Genomic DNA, 24592 nt, shown 5'->3' with positions numbered 1-24592 from the left:
GTGATTACTTATCATCGTTTCACCTTATTATTATTTTATTATTAAATTTAGTATATTAAGATTAATACACACTATAATAAAGTTTGTTAATCTTTTTTACATACATTTTTTATTCTATAAATAACTTTTTTCTATAAAATTTATTCTATAAATAATTTTTTTGAATTATACTGTTGTCACCGTTTTATAATACTCCCAAAGGTTTCGTTTCAGAAATTCCTCCATGGTTATCTGTGTGTGTACAAACGACTGTTTATAGTGTGATTCTATTACGCTTTTAAATACAAAATGTAAATGTTAGACACATTTGTAGAACATTTTGCATGGTCCACGTGAATCACAATATACGTTTACCCTCCGCCGATATATCATAGGTGACATTCAGATGCTAGTCTCAATCCTAATCGCTGTTTTTCAATGGTTGTTATAGCTAGAATTAGCATCATGGTGAATGTTCATCTACCTAACATCAAACCAATTTACTTAACATCAACAATTCCAAGGGTCGCTGGTACTAGCGGGTATCTAAACTTAGGTATCTATATCTACGTAAAGTTAGCTCATATGTATTGCTCTGTAACATATAAGTAACAAAGATGAGTGCATTTCATTTTGATTCGCCCCCCCTTCGATTCATTATTAAAGTTGATGCTTCCGCCCCTTTTTTCTGTCCTTTTTTTTTATAGGTAAAGGCGTTCACTGGACGTGGTATGGGGCCGGCTTCGCCGCCGATTCAAGTCAAGCTCCAGCAAGGGGTGCCTACCCAGCCTAGCCAATTAAAGGTAACGGCCACCGGTGCGACCACTGTGCAGCTGAACTGGACGCGTCCCGCCTACTCGGCTGACAACATCGTCGGTTATGTCATATACTGGAACGACACCTACTCACAAAACGAGGAACACAAGGAGATCGGCGACGTTGAGACGTATACACTCGACAACCTGTATCCTGACACAATCTATTATGTCTGGGTGGCGGCACGCTCGCGAGCCGGGGAAGGGGCTGCTACCCCGGCCTTTCCTGTCAGGACGGAGCAGTATGGTACGTCCTACTAAAAAGAAACGTCATAACGACAATAACAGACAATTCCAGCGCCGATTGCGGCCCGACCACCGACTGCGGTGACGATTATTTCGCGTGGATTGTGGTGATAATGATCGTTGGTAACGAAAGTAGAAACAGAAAGAAGACCAAACGTTTCTATTTCTCTGCAGTCTGCAGAATGCGAGTTAACACTTGAACTATATATGTATTTATTAAATAATTACTGTAAGATCTTACCTTTCATGTTACTACTTTAGGATTTACGCGCATTTGTGTGATTGATAGTAACCTTTACTATTGAGAAAATTTGTCCGATATCGAGATTTCTGCTATGATCATGAAAAAAAAAGTATTGCGAAGCTCGCTCGCCAAGAGAAGCTCCTTTTCAAGAACACCAGAATACCGCTAAGACACCCATCCCTTATTCATCCCTTGCACCTAAATATGCTTCGAGACAAAAGTTAACCTTCGACCTTGGATCGGAGTGCACAACAAATGAGCATTTTAGTTTCTGATTATTCTGTCATTCTTTTTTTTCGTTAAAACCTGCTCCATTTGATATAAAGCAAAAAAAAAACCCGAAACCAGTGTTTGATGTTTGGAGACGTCCGTTTGAGACCTATGAATTGCAGATCGCACGCGTCCAGTAATCTGGTCTGAACTACGTTATCTACTGATCATTAAGCTATATAGAATGTCCCATATGGCTCATACGGTATCTTGTCCAAGGCCAATATAATTTCATGCACTATTAATGGACTCCTGCTATATAAGTTGGAGGTCCATTGTGAGCCTGAAAGTGACCAGTAGATAATCGCAGTTGTTGCCAACAACACCAGTGTTCTTTTCGTAGTTGTTCAGTTTGTCAATTTACTTACCAGTAGTAAAGAGGGTACATGCATGATGACCTGAGCTTGCATTCTCCTTCGCCGTTCCGCGCTAGTTATCGGAGATCCGCTCGAGGACATCGTCGGTATGCCGGTCAACTCGCAGGCCGTTCGAATCAGCTGGCAGGCTCCGCCCGTAATGAGTCGCGCGTCTAACACTGTCCCTGTCACCTACTACAAGATCCGTTACCAGAAGATCAACGACAGGAAGCAAGAAGCTGAGCCGACAAAAGAACTGCAGGTTAAGCCCGATGAGACGTCAGTTGAGGTCTCCGGCCTCGACAAATGGAGCCCGTACCGCTTTTGGATCATGGCCGGCACAGCTGTTGGCGATGGCCCGCCTTCTAGGGAGATCATGGTTACCACCGACGAAGACGGTAGGCTTCTGACGGGAGGCGCGTAAATCGAATTTATCGTACGCCACCCTATTAACCATATCATCATCATCATCACCACCACCACCACCAACAACAACAACAGCAGCAGCAGCAGTAGCAACAACAACAACAACTTCTGCTCGTCAACAATAACCACTACTGACTGGCCATATTGATTAATCTTTACTGCCGTCAATCTTCTGCTGCTGATATCGGGTGCTCAGAACAGCCTGTGACGCTTGGCAGACAAACAAATAAATCTTTGGTGATGGCACTACTTTTTCTTCCGATCGACTAACAAAAACACGCGCGGCCTGTCGTTCCATCGACGGACAAAATCTATGTGCTTTTCCGGCCACTAACGGCACATGTGTGTGGCGTTTCTGCGGCTTCGGAACTGTCTATTTGGACAGGATACAAACCGTTCGTCGAATCGCTCTGTCCCTCTTGTCGACTTTAACGGATACGGGGGATCGAGCGGACGACTTTTCTTGGCGTGGTTTTGGTGACCTGGGTTAGCTAGCTGGGTCGACCTTCTTCCTCAATCTTGGGCGATGGTACGGCGATCGACAGCATTTTCGTAAACGCCGATTTGCATCTCCCAGAACCTTCCCCAGAGCTTGCTCGGGTGCCGACTTTTCCTGCCCTCCCTTCTTCTTTTCGGTGAGCCAGTCGCCTCAGTGCGCTGGTTATCTACCTAAACTAATTAATATTGAATGCTGCACGTTGCATGACATTTTACACAACTTTTAACCATATGTCGCACAAGGATTTTATTTACAAGTGTCACGCGCCATGCCGACTTCAATGACTGAGTTGCGGTATGGAGGACAAGTCACATTTTATGCGCTTCGTTCACGTTGCTGCCTGCGATTTGGTAGTACGACAATTTGGTGCGCATTTGAATACGATGGTTTTGCTTGCGTTTCGTCTTCTTACATGGTCTTTGCTTTTCTTTTTGCAAGCAATTCGAACGCATCGAAGCCCGCGTCTCTCGAAGTGCTTGCAGTGAACTGTTTTCCTTCTTGCTTTCCTTTTTCTTTCGTCTTTCGCTTTGAACATTTATCTTTTGTCTTGTGAAAATCGCTTTACCTATAACCTAGGCATTGTTTTTCCGCTCAGCTTTTCTTTGCTGCCTTCTTGACTCGACGCCAGATATTCGAAATTGACATGACTATACAATATTTCGACACATGTTCCCGTTGATTTATTTTTACTAATGGCAAAAACCTTTATGGACAGTTTTCTACTTAATTACTACTCGACTTTATTTTTACCTTGTAAGACATCTTGTAGGCAAAATATTTTGACACAGGCTATTTTCTCAGAGGGGTAACGTAATAATCTGAAGTTACACACGCACAGAATGCTTATGGTCCAATGCGGGTATACCTAAAACAAATGAGATCACCCGTTCTTCCTATTTTCAGTAATAGCTCTTTGACGCTCAACTGATCGTGCTAATCGTTCCACACCATCTCGCTTGAGCAACTTTGAAAAGCACTCCCTAACAAGTCTAGCGAATCTCTAACATATAATCTACTCTTCTCCGGTTTGTTTATTATTCTGTGTGGGCTCATCGATATGTTTCCTGCCTGTGCTCATTACGATGGCTCTACTTATTCCGTTTATCGCCATTATACTTACATAGTCCCTGGCGAACCACGAAACGTGAAGCTGTCGCCGCTTAACAGTACGGCCATTTCGGTCAACTGGAAGCCTCCTTCAAACCGCGACCGACACGGCCTGATCCGGGGCTTCCAGATACACGTTCAAGAAGTCAACAAAGCTGGAGATATGGTCGGAGAACCACTTCGATACGACGTCGCCGATGAGAACGCAGAGACGTTTAATATCACTGATCTTCAACCGGACACAGAATACAGCATCCAGGTAATTCCGCGCCTTTAGTTGTATGCTATTATAGGTTCCGGCCTTCATTACCTAACGGAATGAACAAACAACGGGGTAAACAATACCGAGCAAAAGCGTACAGCTGGAACTCAACTGTTAATTAAGTATTTTATATGTATACACCAGATATGAACCAATTTATTAAACGTTAGATCTTTTGGGCTAGGAATTTTAACTAACGTCCACTGCGGCACAGATATAGTTAGCCAAAAACAACGCCGACAGTATGCTTTATATAAGGATCGAGATGTATATATTTGTGAACCTCGACGTACTCATTTGGACGCTTTTACACACACAAATATTTTAAATTCTTATTATGAAAACATTGTTTATGTATTTTTGTATACATACATACCCACCGGCCATAATTATTAGGGTTTTTCATAGCGCCAGTCAGCATTGACTTTCAGCACGTAACGTTCGTCATGCGCACACGGGCAACGAGTTTTCGTGCAAGCCATAAAGTCTTAGAGAAAATATTGGACAGAAAAGGAAATTGTTTGGCCCTTGGGACTTGGCCATACTTTTGTCATACAATGGTTATTATCCACAGAAGGCAATTAAACTCACGGATTCACGGTATAGGCCCTATGACAAGCCTGCTTTGCAGTGCCTACAGGTGGAGGGATTTCATTACATATTTACGTTTGTGTAATGCGTAATATTGTCTTATGTAGTAACTACAACGTAGCTTACTCGTGTTCCCCAGATGAAAAAGAGTGCTGCAATGATAAAACCGTTGCCGTATAAAAACGCCTAATACGTACTAACACTGTAATATGACATACTAAAAGTAAATTTTAGGTCTGAGTGAGTTGACGTGAGAATGATTGTATACAACCATTTATTACCAATTATTATCGCTGGTAATCTCAAACGGATCAACTATATACGGTTCAATCAATCGGCGCTCCGTTAGGTGTTTATCCTTTTCTGAAAAAGTTGTATACCTAAATAATAACAAAGTGATGAATAACGGTATCTGTTTCCAAAACGCTTTTTAGGTGGCAGCAGTTACCCGGAAGGGCGACGGCATGCGCAGCCGACCCAAAACAGCAACTACACACGGAGGTGTGCCCACCAAACCGGAGCTCAAGGCAACAGTTAAAACGACGGAAGATAACAAACTTCGTGTTGAACTCGCTTGGCAGAGACCTTCGCACACGTATGGGGAGCTGCAAATGTACCGTCTTCGCTACGGGCCCATGGATGGGGAACCCCTTGAGGAGACCACGTTCACGCACAATGAGTACCAGATTACTGTAGAAAACCTTTGTACGTAAAGGAACGTCGAAACATCTATGTACACATATAAGCGCTCCGTTGTATACCATCACGTTACAATACATCACGTATTTGGCCACCAGTAGACACTGCTGTTCGAGTACACTTGCAATCACTGGAGTTCTATTCATATAATTTTACGATACTCATCGCACTACTCATATCATCTTTATTTGGTCTTCCAGCACGTGGCGCGCGCTACGAGTTCCGGTTAGCAGCGCGCAACCTGATCGGGTGGGGCCAAGAAGCGATTTCAAGGATCAACACCCCCGAAGGGGAGCCAACCGCCCCTCCGTATAATATCACGTTTCGACTTCAGAGCCCGGACACCGCTGTGGTAACTTGGGACGCTCCGCCGATGGCTCACCGCAACGGCTATATCGCCAACTATATGATCGAGTTTCGCAAGAGGGGTTCCGACTTTGCCGGCAACGACCGCAACACATCGAAGACACGCACCGTGTTTTCGGGCCTGGAGGAACGTACTGAATATGTGTTTCGAATTAAGGCCTGCACAAACAAGGGCGCCGGGCCTTGGTCCAAGGAAGTGATCGTTGCCACACCGGGTGATATCCCGTCGGAGCCGACTAATGTCCAAGCTATCGCTACGAGCGATGCCTCGTTCGAAGTTTGGTGGGACGAGGTGCCCTATTTCGGTGACATTCTTGGCTACAAGATTCTCTATACAAAGACAGTGGTGGAGGATCTTGATGATTGGGACGAGAAAGTCATTCCTTACCTGACATGGTCAGCCGATATTACTGGATTAGAGCGGGATACGGTGTATGCCGTTCGGGTAGCCGCTTTTCAGAAAACATCCTATAGCGACGTAACGATTGGCAAGTTGTCGCAGCAAATCACCGTGCGTACGTCCCCCACTGATGTTGTTACGCAGCTGCGCGCTTCCATCATCACCACCCACGGGTTCTCTCTGTCCTGGCGACCACCCAGCCGGTTGGACTATATCAAGTTTAACATCAGTTACTCAGCCCAAAAGGAGTTTGTAGACAGCCAAGGCGTGTTGCAGGAATTGCCGATTCCGGCACAAAACGTCTTGCTCGATGCGGGGTCGACAAACTACTCTATTGGTGAGTTGAAATACAAACATTGTTCAGGGTAAGATTGCGGCTGTCTTTCACCGAGACATAAGCTGAAAAATTCACTTACGAGTACAGGCCTTCATCGGAGATCACAATAATATAGCTCAAGACATAAGTACATAAGCATACGTAGACCTACCCTACGCGGTTAAAGATAACATTTATTATTGTTGTTTTGATTTCATAGAGACTCTAATGCCGTTCACTACGTACAAAGTAAATGTGACGGCAATCGCAAGGAACGGTTCGTACAGACCTGCAGCAAAAATTTCCGTAACCACAGCCATGGCAGCGCCCAAACCTTTAGTTAAACCCGACTCTCTGGGTCCAACACAGAACCATGAGATATTAGTAGTACTGCCCCAGGCGTCGGAAGAGTTCGGTCCTATCAAGCACTACTTCTTGGTGGTTGTGCCCGCTGAAATGGCTATCAAGGAACCCGATGATTACCGAATCGAAGACGTGAGTATTCAGCGGCAAGCAAACATGTCGTGCATGTTTACTTGATAAACTATTACGCATGCTTATTACCCATGGCTTCTAGTACTAGACAGATTCATTGCATTCCAGCTGGACTGGAGAACACGAATAGCATCATAACGGGAGCAAACAGAAAAATGCCTTATGAACACTTCAAGAAAAATGTAATTCGAAATAAAATGCGTTCAGCTAGTTCTAGATTAGTAACTTAATAGTATTCATTCATCGGTCTCTGTTGTTTATAATTGTTTTCATACACTTCCCAGCTCGTAAACGTTGTAAACAATGAGGAGGATACAGCGTACATCGCTGCCAAGTTTTTGAGACTGGCGATGCCCCAAGAGTTCCCCTTGGGTGATGGAAAGATCTATGGTGGCTTTCGCAATCGCAAACTGCACACATATCGCCGCTACAGGATATTCGTTCGTGCCGTAGTCGACGCACCGCAGAAGAACTTAGTCACTAGCAGCCCGTTTTCGCAGGACCTCGGACTGGACGTAATGACACACTATTCCCGCAATCCCACGCAGAACCCCGCCGTCCAGCCGCGTCCGACCAGCCACGGCGACGTCGGGTGGATTATCGGGCCCGTGCTAATCATCATTTTGCTGGCAGCCACCCTCACTCTGTTCTTCATTCTCGCCAAGCGAAGGCGGGGCTTCGTTCAGTCCAAGACCCCCAGCTGCAACGGTAACGGGCCAGCCAATAACGAAACCACCATGAAGTTGCTTCAGCCGAATGGTAGCCGCTCGATGGGCGATGTGGCCGGCGATTATGGGGCGGGTATCAATGGCGCTGTTGGCGCTGATCCCCTCGAGCTGCGTCGTATGCAGACTCCCGGTATGCAGGGTCATCCACCGATTCCGGTGACAGAACTCGCACAACACATAGAGCGCCTGAAGGCCAACGACAACCTCGCCTTCTCGCAAGAGTACGAAAGCATCGATCCCGGACAGCAGTTCACCTGGGACAACTCGATCTCGGAGATCAACAAGCCGAAAAACCGCTACGCCAACGTCATTGCGTACGACCACTCGAGAGTGGTACTCGAGCCGTTACCGGGCATTCAAGGGTCAGACTATATTAACGCCAATTATTGTGACGGGTTGGTACAGCGCATAGATGTTCGTTACGTGAGAGTTGCTTACGTAAACCTCTCTGATATATGTGTGCATGCAAGGTTTATGTAATTCGAAAATAGTGAGGTTCTACGGCATTACCCTAAAAAGCGCACTATAGGTTATTAAATATTTTATCTTTATCAAATATTTTTAAAAAATTGTTTAGTAATAGAAACATTATTTATTAAATATCATAAACTATTCACTCTTCATAACAAATCCCATAACCATCCCCTCTATTGCAACCTCTCTGGATTGTATTATATCTCGGTGGAATAATATTTATCAAAGGGCATATCTATTTGTATACACTACGTGTGCAGGTGTATATGATATGACATTAATTAACATCAAAGGAAGTTGAATATGGTAACTGCGTTATTATAAAGTACAGAGTGTACAACAGTATAGGACCGCCTTTATCCACCGACGCCTATTAATATAGCAAAATAATCAATAAGCATTATTACGTACATCCATATATTGCTCTTCTTCTCACCTCTATATGACTGTTCAATAGGTACCGACGGCAGAACGCCTATATCGCTACGCAGGGTCCCCTACAAGAGACTATCGGCGACTTTTGGAGGATGGTATGGGAACAACAATCTGCTACCGTAGTCATGATGACTAGGCTGGAGGAACGAACCCGAGTGAAGTGTGATCAGTATTGGCCCAGCAGAGGTAGTGAACGTTATGGGGTGATAGAGGTGACTCTCGAGGACGTGAGTGAGTTAGCCACCTATTGTGTGCGCACCCTAAGCCTGCGCCGTGATGGCTTTCTTGAAATGCGTGAAATCAAGCAGCTGCAGTTCACCGCATGGCCCGATCATGGTGTGCCCGACCATCCTACGCCATTCCTCATGTTCCTGAGGCGGGTTAACCAGCTGAACCCGCAGGGCGCTGGACCTCTGATCGTGCACTGCAGCGCCGGAGTCGGCCGTACCGGGTGCTACACCGTCATCGACTCTATGTTACAGAGGCTGCGCCACGAGGACACCGTTGACATCTATGGGCACACAACATGTCTACGAGCCCAACGTAACTACATGGTCCAAACTGAGGACCAGTACATCTTCATCCATGACGCTATCCTTGAAGCTGTCATGGCGGGTCACACGGAGGTGTCGAGCCACCAGCTTTATCAGCATGTCAACATGTTGCTGACGCAGAACGTTGATGGATCAACAAAACTTGAAGCAGAGTTCCGTCAACTAAATGAGATGCAGATCCACAACGCTAAGTTCATATCGGCCAACCTCCCGATGAACAAGTTCAAAAATCGGCTAATGAACATTTTGCCGTACGAGGCTAGCAGAGTGTGTTTACAGCCGCTCAGGGGCGCTGACGGGAGCGATTATATTAATGCCAGCTTTGTTGATGGTTACCGCTATAAAAACGCCTACATTGCCGCACAGGGCCCGATGGCCGAAACAACGGAAGACTTCTGGAGGATGATCTGGGAACACAACTCGAATATCATTGTTATGCTCACCAAGCTGCAGGAGATGGGGCGGGAAAAGTGCCATGCGTACTGGCCGAGTGAGCGTTCACAAAGGTATCTCTACTACGTTGTGGACCCCATCACGGAGTACAACATGCCCTCGTATGTAATGCGGGAATTCAAGGTGACCGACGCCCGCGACGGACAATCCCGCACCGTGCGCCAGTTCCACTTCACTGACTGGCCTGAGCAGGGAGTCCCTAAGGACGCCGAGGGTTATATCGATCTCATTAGTCAGGTGCATAACGTCAATTATTTCCTCATCATTCAGTTTATGCATGTTATCAGTTTCCAGTAGAATATTAGTCTATAGGGATAGAATACCGACTTGCTGTGGTCTCGAGTTCTGTAAGTCACCAACCTTAATTACGGGCAAAATACAGGTTAATACTGTTTATGCTATATCCAAGGCTTATACAAGGCTCCGACCGTGATTCTCTTTGTTTTAAAAGAGCATTTCGTACTTAAATCTGTATTCCTAACAATTTTAATCCGACTAGCTCGTTCATGGCTAGCAGGCAATTATATGTGATCATCCGTTCTCTTTGTCTTCTATGTAAACACACTGAATTATAGGTACACAAGACCAAAGAACAATTCGGCCAGGAGGGCCCAATCACGGTTCACTGCTCGGCAGGTGTAGGTCGCACTGGAACATTTATCGCCTTGAGCATCGCTCTCGAGCGGCTGCAGTGTGAGAGTCAGGTGGATCTGTTCTCTACTGTCCGGATGCTACGAACGCAGCGTCCGGCAATGGTACAAACCGAAGATCAATACCAGTTCTGCTATCGAGCATTGCTTGACTACCTCTCAAGCTTCGACCATTTCACCAGCTGAAACGTTTAGCGTCAGTAAACGGCCAGAGCGCTAATAGCACACATCTGCGAGGATACGCTCTGGGTCGCCGCTGATAACGACGAAGTTTTGTTTATATATCTTCATGTATTACTACTATAATATTAACCAGTTTGTTTGATATGAACTGATCGACAAACAACAAACGACGAAGCAGCAAGCATAAGTAAAACCAACAACCAATATATATGATATGAAATACTAGTGACAGCGCATCAACAAGACACTGTTCTGATCGAAACTGATAACAGAACTACGCAACAAAACCGAAAGTAGCGTTGACAGCCTCGTCTGTATCAGACAGATATAATTTAGTCGCTCTGCTGTAACAAGAAAAGCGACGTTCTTATCGACGATCTCTAACCTCGATCGGTGAGGGACAGCGTAGCGTTCGCTTGGCTTAACCTCCATGGTGCCATCCGTACAGGACGTATTTGCATTAGCGGCCGACCACAATTACGCTCTAATCGATCGTTTCAGGTTTGTCTCCGGCGACCCTGGGCGAATTTCTCAGCGGTATGAATAGGAAAACTCTTCGTCATGCAGCTGCATGGACTATTTGACTATGATTTCGTCTTGAAGGCAACAACTGATCTTGTCGACTGACCTCACAGCACAGATCATTCATATCATTTTGAGAGTGAGAGTGTCATGTGATTTTTCAATGTCAACGACAATTGATTCTCCCGCATTGACAGCTGTATACGCTTCTATATATGTATGTAGAACAGAATTCCTCATCTCTAGAAGCACGGCAATAATTACGATAGAAAGTATAAGAACGACTAGGTAATAATAACAATTGCTTAATTTCAATTAATTAATGTGTACGATATGTACGCAGCACTCATGCATATTTACATATACTGACCAGTGCAGAAGTCGACCGGGTGATGCCGACGCAGACGGCGAAATGGATTTGAAGTCCGTGCTGTGTGAAGAAATGTCGAAAAGTCGAGATGGATGCCGATAATATGGATTTGGATCGAAGTAGCCAATTATTTAGCTTTGCGTTTAATAGGACGGTTAAGTTTGTGATGCATGGAAATACTAGTACTCGAGTGCGGTGCCGATCAGCTGACAAACGCATGGGTGGCGTTGATATGAGGGTGTCGAAACCATAAAGCGACACGCAGAGGCGGGAAAGATAGGGGGTAGTACCGAAATTATATCAATCACAAATAGAAAAATGGACAAACCGTTTGTTGTACCGCAGAACATGGTATAAGTATGGTAAACATTGTGATGGCCTGCTTAAATGTCTTGGCAAAAATCCTCAAGCCCAGGAATTATTCGCTGAGCTTCAATGTGTAACAATGAGACGGATGCGGTAGATAGCTATCGAGAATTTGCGTCGAAGTTTGCCGGAGACTGGAGAATTGAATGGGTTATCGATGAGTGACTAGGCCGTCGAATACATCGTATTTCACATGCATAGTACTAGCGGTAGCAACAACACCAAGTGAGACAAAACAACATTGACGAAGTAGTCAGACAAACGATAAAAACACGTACACATAAGATATGCTTATGGGGTAATAAGATATGCGTCTGGCTGTAGGGGATCAACGGTAGGGAGGCTCTCGCAAACGCGGGTGGGCGCACTCATGCGCGGCTCAGGATCGGGAAGCTCCTCTATGTATGTGTCTACTGCTACTACCGTAATACTACTAATATCAACATTAACTAATATAACACAAACTAGACTTTTGTACTTTTGTATTATTCGTCGCACCCTAACTCGTACACACATACACATACTTCTTATGAAAAAAATCACCAAATTCCACAATATCTGTATTTTTAAATAACACAATTTTTGCGTCGATCGATAAAACCATCTCATCCGAAGTCATCTTTTGCGTAATGGCGCCTCACTGCAAGATCGAGCGCAATCGTTACGAGTGCTGTGGGCAAACGACTGTCATTTTGCCCGAATATTTTCTTATACGAAGCCCACCTCAAATGAGAGAATTCAAGCTGATCTTTACTAACGGAAAGAAGGTCCAAATTGAACACTGACCGTACATTTAGCTTGTACCTTCTACAGCAGACGGAATAGCCTAATTTTGTCTAAGTTCGCTCCCCTTCATTTCCCGTCGTTTTCAAAGGCCAACTAGATTTTCTATCTATTTTTTTTTTTAATTTTATATAATTGCGAGAATTATCTGCATTACTGCTATAAGCCTTCAAAGGGTTATAGTTAGGATTTTGTATTGTGCGCTTCTGTAGCTAACGATCTCGTAAGACTGCAACATTGACTGATTCTCTCTTTTGCTAGGTCATGCAAGTAAGACGAGCTAATTATTAATAGCTGATTAAATTTGTTTGAATTATTTCGTCTCAGTGGAGCCTAGGCCTCGTATGTGCACATTTACCTTAACACTTACCGAAATCTTGGTTGTGACCGACACGACGTAAAACCGCCATGTGAGCTGCTCCAAAAGCGAAGTTAAGACCTCGTGAGGTATATCCTCTTTTGTTAGCATCGCTTCAAATGAACACAATTTCGAAACAACCATTCGCAGCTACTTTTCGTAAAAGCGCTAGTGCACTGTTCGTCTCTAACAAATATGGCAAAGTCATTTCCATTAATTATAACAGTGAATTAACAATAGCCAACTTCGCTCAGTACTGTAAGATAAAGTGACACCTGTGGGTGGCTCGTATCGAGTGAAAGTTGCTTTAAAGAATGGAACGTATACTTTTTGGTTGACATTGGGGCTATGAAAATTAAGTTCTCAGTTAATTTTTGTATCTACTGATTGCTGCTAGGTGGAGCAGTTGTGCTAATCAAGGGGAAAACAGCGTAACGTCGAAACGTTAATAAGGACGTGGCTGATGTAGTAGGGATGTATCGAATAGGTTTTCGCCTATAACTGTGTGTACCTTGTGCGTAAATATGTTTGTGTCCCTAAGGTGTATGCACGGTGTTTATAGTTTAAACTGGTTAGTTAAGAAAAGACAATGGTGATGAAAAAACGGGCTAGACAGAAGCAATTAGCGCTGAACCTCGACCGATGCTCAATGAGCTATCGGTACCTGTATGACTGTGTGCCGGAGCAAATGAAGTTTGACGCTCTTAAGTGAGACTAGGTTAAGCTGATCCTGTGTCCATCAACGCCACCCTGTGAGCAGAGCTAACAGTGAGCCATAGCTCATAACACCGACAACCTCTGGCCACGACACCAAGACCATCCCATAAGCTTACAAAAAAACGTAACAACGCTGTGCAGGTGTTCTACATATTTGCACAAATAAATCACACACACACACACACACACACAGACACGCATACACACTCGATTACAGACCTATTACATTTGTAGGGTATGTGCGCAAAAACATAGGTTCACGGATACGACAGTCGTATGTTAGATTATTGAAAATAAAAGTACGACAGAATGAGAGACGAAAACCATCAGTCATAGTAACATCATGATGCAAAAGATAAGAGAAAATAACCACATTGTACACATGAGCGCAAGCCGCACTAACTTTCGTCAAACACATGCCATAGCCCCATCGAAATTCCTATGAAAGCGAATCAGTGAAACGCAGAAAGATATTTTTTCATTATTTGCTACTTTTCTATTTTATAGATTTTTTTTTATTTTATTCGGTTTTATCTTGATTTTCCAGCTCGTCAGTGTGTCAACAACAACAAGACCTGCATACTCCCCTACATTAGCAAAACCATTTGAATGAGTGATTGCGCACAGTGAGAAATATGGCCCATATGGGTTGATTCTGGAAATTATTAGTCGTCTTAATGCGTATATGTCGACAAAAAGGATATATTTGAACTACCGACACAAAATCAAACTAACATTGACCGCAAACGGAGATGATCACTACAGGCCGAATGTGGGAAACGTGCCGACGACGTAAATGTCGTGAAATGCATGTTTTGAAAAATCACATGAAAAATAATGAGGTAGTAAACAGACAGACATAAGCAGACGATTTTGTTGTGTTGTGTTGTGTAAATAGGTCTGTATATTTTTTTGCGTGTGTACTGATTTTCTCCTGTAATAATAATTTCAGCACATAAGCACGTGCTATTTGTATAAATGTGATGCGAAAATGTATGATTATTAATTCATGTGAATTTTTTTTGGCCGAATGAAAACCTGGACCGCAACGAACGGTGGGAACGGGGAGGATGAAGATGCATGAAGAAAAAGAGACTAAGTATTAACAGCAGTATTCAAACAAGATGAGCCTAAACGAACCTTGGTTGGTAAACAACTTGAACATATATTCATTGCAAGGCAGACTTTAGAAAAGTGTGCAAAACTGAAACAACAAAAAAGAAAGTTATCACGCTCGACAAACGGGATCAAGGAAGTTCCATACGTAAACAAACGAATAACGATTGCTTTTGTAAGATGGTAGAAAGGTACCACATTTCGTATGATAATAATAAATGACTTATGCAAGAGTTCGTCAATGTTAGGAAATTAAATGAGCAGATAAGTGATTTATGTCACAAACTACTTGAGTTCCCCTCATGGAAGTTGTTAAAATAACAAATAAAAGCTGTCTGAAAATGTGAGCGAAGCTGGCGACAAGTTACAATGGTGAAACACACTCGTCTCTATCGGTCTATATATTAGGCTCTTTTTCCTAGGCCCAAAGAAAAGCCTGTGGATCGAACCGCGACGAACACTACATGTCAACGCAGAAACCTCGCCGAATTGAGAAATGTCAGAGCTTGTAGCATAATATATCTACTGGATAATCGCTAAGGTAATTACCACATATAATTCAAATCGACGCGACCTACCACTATAACCGGTGTCGACAACAAATGGTCAATGATGATATGGTTATGATAAGGCCAGTAGTGATGGAAAATACGTAAGATATCAAAATGAAGAGAACAACAATTCTATTAATAGAAATGTATGTCAAACAAACAATAATTGTATTAATATTGTATGTAAATAAATTGCGACGTACAGACTAAGGAAATATATATATATATAACGTCAGAAAAGGCCAAAATCGTATGCTTTGTGTTTGGTTTTACGAAGTGCGAAGTCCTCACAGGCGAGCACGTACTATAGATTCCAATTAGTACATTGATGGGTTTCTCGATCGGAGAGTTTTAAGTTGCGTCGTCTCTTTTAAGTTTTACTACGTAAACGAGGCGATAGATATAACAGTTCGATCGACAGCTCTTGTGTTGGCGCATGGATCCGTTAAGTTGCGCAAGAGAGCTCGCAAAATCCCAAATTTCCTTTTTATGTTACGCGATATCATTTGTGGTCTATTAACGGAAGATACATGCTTTAGGTAAATGAAAATAACACAAAATATCAAATAATAACGTCTATGAATAAATACTATTTATAAGAAAAAATCATAGTGCTCGTAATAATTTGTCACGAGACAAGAATATATATATTCATGCAAATGGTGACAAAAGAATGAATGAGAGAAATACAAATGGGAACAGTCAAAGCGTAACAATACGATCAATGAACGAACATTAATGATTTAAGGTAACATATAATGAATATTATGACAATAATAATAAAAAAAATGACTGAAATATATACTTAGTATGATAATGAGGAGGGTCAAGAAGAAAATGACTATAATAAGCCATCAATTAGCACTGAACAGTACTACGGGCAATAGATAGTTCGTAGATACCGTTTGCTATTAAGTAAAATGGCCGGTAACAAGTTAAAATTACTTGTCAATAAACATATCATCAACCACAAATAAACAAATTTAGGCGATACAGGCATGGCTGACAAAGAACAGATAGCTAAAAAGGCTGATGAGAGAGAGATGACTTTCTAAGGTGAGAATGCTAACAGGAGAGCAGGCTGAAGGATGCCTTTAAAACGAGAAAAATAATGTGTTAAGAGAAATGGGCTAAGTATGTAAGAAATCATATTCGGACACCACTCGATGTACACAGATAGAGCCACTCAGACAGACACTTGCAAGAGAAAAAATCAGGCTTTTCATTTTACCACGCAGATGATTCGATGGGTATAAAATAGATCTAACATAACCAACCGTCTGATTCGTTTACGTAACTATATATAGTATGAATTTCTCGTTGTAGAAGTCTTCCTTCTAGCGATCTGTGTACTCTGTTCATACTTTCGTACCTAACGGCTATCATTTTAAACTCCCTGTGCCGACCTTAAGTTTTGGCAGCTGGTTCTTTAAAAAACATGATCGGACTCAGCTTCCTTCGTTGGTTCGTCCTTCGCTTTTTAATTTTCCGCGTGTTTTTTCTTCACGTAGTTTAATTAATAATAAGATATCTGAGAAGCCTACAAGACAATGGACAAAGGTCCCAAAAGCATTATAGGTACTGATTAATTCAAAACTGAAACTTTGAACTATAGCAGCAGCAGCAGCGGCAGCGGCAGCGGTACACGTTGTCGCGGAATATTGCTTTAAGAAATCTGAAGTCGTGAACTCTATTCCGCAGGATTTTGGATGATGTAACATACGAATGTGAGGATGTACCAGGCCCTGTCACCGGATGAACTTTTCCATAAATCGATTATAATTGTTTTTAACGATGCGTTAATTTAAATCGAGAGCGTTTTTCGCTTAGCCGCTGTTTATCGAGAAAAAAAAAAACATCAATATACCACCAGAGTGCTCGTGTATCAGAGAAAACATGATTCATATAAAATTACGTTTTTCTTTTCTTCTGTTGGTCCTTCTTGCGATAGAAATAAAAACTCTCTGTTCTAGGTACGGTAACGCTGACGTCGAATAGAGCAGGCTGAATTTGTTCATGTGTACACCATGATTTCTAAGCCGTATACAAGCACATTAGTTGTATATTGAACACGTATACAACTGATGCGGATGCGCTGGTGATTTTTTTACTCTTCGTGTTTGCAATGAATGTGACATGTAACACAGTCGTACTGTAATAATATATACATATTGAAATGAACTAAACGCAAAAGTAATACTGCATGCACTTGAACACCGTCTCTCGAATCGATCGAAGATTACAGAGAAAAATCAAAGCCAGCCAATGCGTAAAGAGAAACAGTAAGGTTACTCCACCTTCGGCAGGTCAACAGCACAACGTCAACAAATATTAAGAACGATCATAACTACTTTATAACAATGATAATTACTATTACTCAGATAAAACTGCAAGTCGAAGGGACGAAAGTAATGACATCAATACAGGGATAATAAATCCCTGTACTATTTATTTTAATTTGTAAATCATTTATATATATATATATATATGACATGTAAATAAACACAAAATACAGCCATTACTACCAAGTACCCTTTTGTCTATTTATTCATATCATATTTTGTACGCAAATTGTACTATACTCTAAATTTAAAATTTTTGCCACACAGAGAAGCCGTCTACGTAACGCCTGTCAATATCTTTTAGCAGTAACATTTTGAAATTCTCTTTGGATATGGCTGAAGGGTGTTTCTTTTCCTGGAACAATGCTGATGGGCTTACTCAGCCAAAACGTCCCTTTAGCACCGGCCGGAACCTTGAGCCGATTTCGACAATAGGAAGGTCGCGCATGGCAATAGTCGTAGAAATTATAATGTTACACCAGTATTTTGTACAAACATTCGATCTTAAGCCGCAGGCTTGACAGCTGTTAGGTGCGTATACGTTTATTATGTTATCTATTCGGTGACTGTCATTTTACATGCATGGTATTACACCAGTGTCTTGATGCATTACTACTTGTCCAAAGTGTTTTTAATTGACGCTTAATTATATTCTAATTAATAAGATACGGTTAATTATATTTGAGTCGAAGTTAAAAGTCATGCAAGATCATTACCAGAAATAATTTCTCTCGTAATGAGAACTGAAAAATAGAATTCGATCAAAGAATCGTTTCTCTCTATGTTTAGGTTCTAATGTTTATTTGGGCAGCCGAAAACAGCCGTAAAACACCCAATATTTCTCAACACTTACTTGTGTAAAACTCCTTCAGAAATATACGGGAGAATGGAGGTGCTGGCCGAACTTTAATTCATATTATAAGAACGGCTTCACTGTTATCAATGGAATTTATTTTTAAAAAATCTCCGCTATTTTAGAAATCATTTGCCAAATGCACGTCTTTACTTGGAAGGGCCCTCTTTAGCACAACCCATAGACTTCCAACGCGTCCTATGTATTGACAGTCTTCATGAAACAACTAGTTCCAAGCATCATTATGTGTGGGGCTTGAGGGCTAGGCAGTCATCTTTTAGCTACTATTTTGGTTGTCCGTAATCCGAGTTAAGACAGGTAAACCTTTCTTTTTTTTTTTTTTTTTTTTTTTTTGTTTATTGGAACGTAATAGAAAAGACGATCATTAGATGATTTGCGCAAATAATCACGTTTTCAGTTTGTACTCGGGTATCTGAGTGATGACAGAATGGGCATTGTGCAATGGTAGTGCAGGCCTCAGCGGCTTCAAACAAATTCCGCGACATACTGCGTAAAATATATAACGAAAAAAAGAGCACAAGGTCGGTCGCACCTAAATGAGAAAAACATTCTTCCACTGACTAACTAGATATTGAACAAACGAAATAAATATGGTGATTTGTCAAACTTTAAAACAACATTGTGTAAATATACAATAATAGTAAACGGATGTTCGAGCGTGTGTGGTCCTTTCAATTAAATGCAATCAGACACAGTAAACTTGACAGTGGAATTATTTGGCGACAACTAGAGTTCTTGTAGAAGTTACTAAGCCTTCGATGGCAGCCAGTTACGTGGCTAGGTTACCTGTTCCACGCAAGCAAGTTGTTTATCTTCTAAAATGATCGGGTGATGAACTTGCTTGCGATTCGCTATAATTTGATAAATTAGCTAGTTGATCTGTCTGTTAGAGAAGGCAGTGACTTATTTTTATGTTAACAACGTTACACTTATGTGATGATTTACAATTAAATAAAAAGGCATCTTTTGATCTAAGTCTTAAAAATACAATGTGGGGGTCAAGTCATTAGGCTGAATTATCTGTCCTGTCCGAGTAGTATATTTCTGATTCTCGGCCTTTTCATAGATTTTTCACTTAACGCAATGTTCGTACGTATCTAATATGGAAACTCATATAATTTGCATAAGATACTGGAGTACGAAACCAGGTAGAGTAGTTGCCAAGCTCAAGTGATCTAGTCACAGCCATAACTTACTAGCCGGTATCGAAGTTCAACTTTAATTGAACTAGCAATAAATAAGGAACAATAGGCACGCTTTTGTCTGGCACAGCGATTACTTTGTGCTCAAGCTAGCCGTATGCGGCTCGGCCCCATAGATACTTCGGTTATTCGATTCCAGCCCACAAACGATATTCTAGGGTGTTGCGCAGCGGCGTTCTGAGAAAGTCTCTTTACAATGCCTGATGAAACCTTTGACAAGATTACTCCATGCGAGTACATTAAGGCATACCAAAAACAGTGGCAGTTAAAGCAAAGTTAATTCGAAAAGCCCGCGGCGAGCGGGCTTTTCTAAAACAAGGCTTCAGAATGGGCCGGAGGCAATGTCGTCTAAATATTTCAAGCAACTGCTGAGCGCCGTCGTCACTGGCGCTCGCAGTGGGGCCTGAAGGACTCCGTGCGTTCCAGAGCCTATGCTGAATATGCATGGGAATATGCGTGAACTATGTTATACTATGAGTTAAGTTAGAAGATGGCAAATATGTTCACTTTCTATTTTAGAAGAGAGAAAAAAAGACGTTCTACAGAGTATGCGCTCATGTTTCCAGTCGCTATTCTACCTCTACAAACGATTTCCAGGGTATGGAGAGGCGCTTCGTTGCGCGTTACTAAGCCTATTACCGATTCACGCTCTTAACAGGAGAACGTAAGTAGCTACTGAGAGTAGAAGGGGTAGGTTGGAGGGTGAATAAGGTAAATATCGTGTCTAGAAAACAATGGTTTTACCCACAGCAGAAAAGCAAATATGGATATTGAATATTTTCATTATGATCACGTTGCTGGAATCAAAAAGAACACCCAACCTAAAAGCAGCAAATATCTTCGCTCCCGACTCAAGCCTGTAGAATCGATTATAGCGTTCCACACATTGGTCTGATTATAATCATGTTTCTCCTTATCTGATTTCTAACGCTCTTACCTTTTTTTTTTTTAGGCGAGTCATGTTAGCGATTGATATTTTTATAGCTTGAATCTTCATTTTTTTATCCTATCTTTGTACAAAGTATATCTGTCAAAAAAACTCTATAACTTATAAACATATATATATTTTAACTATTTGACCTTCTTACCATTTTTCTATTTACCTACTACTAAAGATATGTATTTTTTCAGCTTTACTCAACTCAGACATTCACTAATCCAGATCAACAATCTGTTCCCACCTTTGTTCATAGATATGAAACGCATTGCCCTTATTGGAAGTACCGCTCTGCTGTCTCTTTATTGCAAATACCTTGGCTCGTCGTAGAGTCTTAGTCCGCTCTAAGGAGTTCCCCTTTTTCTACACACGATGGCGGCTGCCAAAGAAGGCGGTGGTGAAATGAAAAAGGAATTTACGAGCGGAGTTCTGTTCCTTCACACGGAAGTGCTCAGTCGGATTTTGCTCCGATATAGAGACACCGCCTACTGAGCATCTAGTGATTCTTTGTCAACACGAAGACCGCACTGTCTCCGTATTCGACAATGCTGCCTCATGTTGGTGGCGTCTAGTAGCTATTGCTAGCAGCTTTGCCCCTGCATCCATTGCCGCCAACGCGAGTCTTGTCGGTATAGACAGTCCGCTCTATGCCTTCTTGATTGCTACCACCGGCGGTCCTTTTCGCTTTTTTATCATTGCAAAAATAAAACAGGGTGTCGAAGAACTATCCAAGTTACCGCATTGTCAGCAAGTCCATCGGAACTGCTGAACGAGACCGCGTTAAAGTTTAGGGAGGACTCAATGTGATGTTACTTTTCCTGGAGAGAATGAGGGCATTCTAGCGGTTTTACATCGTTCATTGACTATGAATACCTCATATTCATAGGTTGAGCTACTTCCACGCGCGCAAATTATAAAACGACAAATAAGCTGGCAAAGAAAAGGGGCAAGTGTAAAAGACAACTTCAGAGTTCGAACCGGAACTAGCTTTCGATCGATTTTCGCCATTGAGCACTCTATCCTCCATTGGCCTGATCGGCACTCAATAATAACAAATGACACTAAAGCTTACCTCAACAGACAACAAAGATTTTGATGCAGCCTTACCGCTACTGGCACGTGCAGTACCAGGGAACGTCGTAGCCCGGCGACCAACAATCCTGTACCTAGGTTTGACCGTCGGCTGACTGGCTGGGCCAAACGGCGGAAGTAGCGGCGAACCAATGTGTGCGGTTCCTTTTGCCATCTGAAAGGAAGACGTCCGTGGAAAAAATCGCTAAGCATGACGCTAACGACGATCCAATAAACCCGCGCGAACGCAGCAAACAAGCACACAGAGCGTTGAGTGCTTTTCATCCAGAGCAGACGCGAAAATAGTTAGAGTGGACATGTTTGCGATGAGGTGATTGTCAGTCAGCTTGTTCAGAACGGCCGTATTTGATATTGTGCAGTGTGTGTGATCATGCCTGATAAAGTGAGATAGACGCTGCAATAGAATAATAACCTACCATGACGGAGGAAAAGGAAAAAATGGCAAATTTGACAACATCAATTTGAATAGTTTATGGGTGTTGTCAAAAAGGGAAATGATCTTCTCGTACTTTCAATAACCGACTCAACCTATCGTGTCTGAAGAGAGTAGAAAACTCCTGCAAACGGAAATGAAAAGCTTCTATTCCGTATTGGGTATACAGACTATAAAAGTCGAAATTCTGCATCAATACATGTCGTTTCATAGTAAAACTGTATATTTCGTACAGACATGAGCATGGTAAGCCAAGTAAAAGCCGGAGCAGTGCATTCCGCTAGGTTATAATCATGACGGAAGCCCTTTGCCTTGGAAAAACTTATACGAAAAAAACAATCAAAGGACACATTGCGTGAGCTGTACAAGGCGAAGAAGGTCCTGTCTGCATGATAATGGTAGGACATGACAATAATCGCAATCCATGAATCTTTTTAATCCTTTTTGCCACTCACGCCTACGACAGCGACCATGCCCTCTAGTACTGTGCACGTCGTCAACTAAAGGACCCGTATTTTACCTAAACAATTTTAGAATCATCACTGCCTCTGGCAGGATAACCTAAATAGTTGAACCCAGTATCGGTTTAGAGGCCTGCTATAATCCTCACTGTCGTTGAGGTTACAGCGTTTATTTGGCAATTAGAAAACTATCGAGTAGACGTTGTAATCAGTGAGAACGATATTGATTAGTTAGCCTTTATAATTAGTATCAGACGTAAAATGTGTTCATGCTATAACGAAAGCATACATATCTATGTAACTAGGTGTATGGTAATGGAGTATAGTTTATAACTGTCATCAATTATTTTGTTTCTACATGAATCAGCTGCCACGTTTACGTGCTAAAGAAGCATCACTCTAGTATTATTATCGGTAAAAATTAAATTTCTGTTTGCTGTTGTAAAATTTCTTATTTAACCAGTAAACATAAACTCAATGAAATTTCCCTTTATCTAAGAAACTCACTTTTTTTTTAACGCTTTAGACCATTCGATAGAGGTGAGTAGGTCTTTGGAACCGTTTCGGTGTTGAGCCTCTGGCTAGATCAAATAGAAAACGCGTTTTACAAATAGAATATAAGTGACTATAGTGATGGAATAAAACTGGCGATGTATATGGGTGAGTGTGTGAAAGTACGCGAATTTTTTTAGAGCGTGTCGAAATATTTAACTTCGATCAGAGTAGGAATAACAGCAAGCAATGCCTAACGACAATGGGTCGTACGTAAAGAAACCTATTGTGTCGCGATGAGAGACAGAAGAGAAAGCTGGAAAAGATGTAGCTGAAAATTTGCCTATGCTACAGTTATCGTTGCGTGTATTTCAACCTTCGTGCGGTCTGTAAGGACTTCGTAGGGCTCTTTCGTATGTAGCAAGGAGGATTTCTGTATTTCTAACTGATTTTAGAGTTGACATGTCTTCAATGGGATATTACAACTCCATATATATATATATATATATATCACACATAAACAGCCTGGGTTCCTGCGTTGGTGCAATTAAATTAAAGCCAGAGTCAAAGGTATTCAAACTGATAATCTGTAAATATAGGGGTACATCAAACATGACTTATGTCTACATACATTTATTGAACTTCGTTAAGTATTATTAACCCCTAATGATCTATGACGAGAGACGAAAATATTCTGTAAATCTAACAAAAACACTACACCAGAAGGCAGAGTCCCAACTGAAATGGAATAAATCGGCGACGGAATGTTCGCGTGAATACTTTAACGATTCATCTTGCGCACAATTTTCAAGGAGTTACAACCTGCAAACTTGACCCTAGGATTTATATGTGCTATGCAATTAGGTCAGCTCGCTTGAGTTTAACTTACAACAAAATGTGGCGGCTCTAACGTGATGACGCCATTTAAGCAATTCTCTACAGAGTAATACTTTGGCGTAGGGCTGACCCTGTCGGACTAGCGATGACGAGCTGATCTTCAAATGCATTACTTACTATATAGACGAAATGGAGAGATAAGTTATTTGGTACAAGGGCAGTCTAGTTATTTCTAGATGTAACACAAAAAACCGTTATCCTAATCATACTCTTAGAAATAGTCATCATATATACTCCTTATCATTATGCAGAAATACATATATAACTACGTTATTAATTGATTAAATTACTGATGAATATAAAGAAACAAAGGAAGGATGTTAGCAAATTTCTTTTCAAATTAAAAAAAAACTCTCGGTCTTTCAGGATTATGAAAAGCCCTAGCAATAAGTCATAATTATAAAAAAGTGCAAGCGTGAACGTGTGGAAAAATTTTTCGTTGACATATAGCATCTTCCTGTTCGATTTAAATTTAGAGCTTCGAAGTTACTTGTTAACATAATATGAACCCAAATCATAACTATTTTTGAC

The 24592-nt window shown here is 41.7% G+C and overlaps 1 protein-coding gene and 1 long non-coding RNA gene across 13 annotated transcripts in view; one reads left to right on the top strand and one right to left on the bottom strand.

The window, feature by feature from the left end:
- The window catches only part of Lar (tyrosine-protein phosphatase Lar), a 165782-nt gene extending 147920 nt beyond the window's left edge, over positions 1-17862 (top strand). For 10 of the 12 annotated variants that reach the window (XM_022789698.2, XM_022789696.2, XM_022789693.2 and 7 more), the window contains 9 exons: positions 687-1041; positions 1988-2308; positions 3960-4201; positions 5230-5500; positions 5695-6597; positions 6797-7071; positions 7356-8194; positions 8731-9952; positions 10291-17862. In XM_022789698.2, the coding sequence (XP_022645433.1) occupies positions 687-1041; positions 1988-2308; positions 3960-4201; positions 5230-5500; positions 5695-6597; positions 6797-7071; positions 7356-8194; positions 8731-9952; positions 10291-10551 (4689 nt within the window). In that variant the 3' untranslated portion in view covers positions 10552-17862. The remainder of the gene's footprint in view (positions 1-686; positions 1042-1987; positions 2309-3959; positions 4202-5229; positions 5501-5694; positions 6598-6796; positions 7072-7355; positions 8195-8730; positions 9953-10290) is intronic. The other 2 variants (XM_022789699.2, XM_022789700.2) reach the window with 1 other exon arrangement.
- LOC147757501 (uncharacterized) lies at positions 744-11576 on the bottom strand. The gene is made up of 3 exons (XR_015322476.1): positions 11441-11576; positions 1923-4252; positions 744-880 (listed from the first exon to the last, which is right to left on the bottom strand). It is a non-coding gene; the product is annotated as an uncharacterized LOC147757501 (long non-coding RNA).
- Positions 17863-24592: the final 6730 nt, after the last annotated feature.

The sequence above is a fragment of the Varroa destructor genome, unplaced genomic scaffold (genome assembly GCF_002443255.2).
Source record: "Varroa destructor unplaced genomic scaffold, Vdes_3.0 BEIS01000002.1, whole genome shotgun sequence".
Classification (NCBI taxonomy): Eukaryota; Metazoa; Arthropoda; class Arachnida; order Mesostigmata; family Varroidae; genus Varroa; species Varroa destructor.
This window is presented reverse-complemented; position numbering and strand designations above follow the sequence as displayed.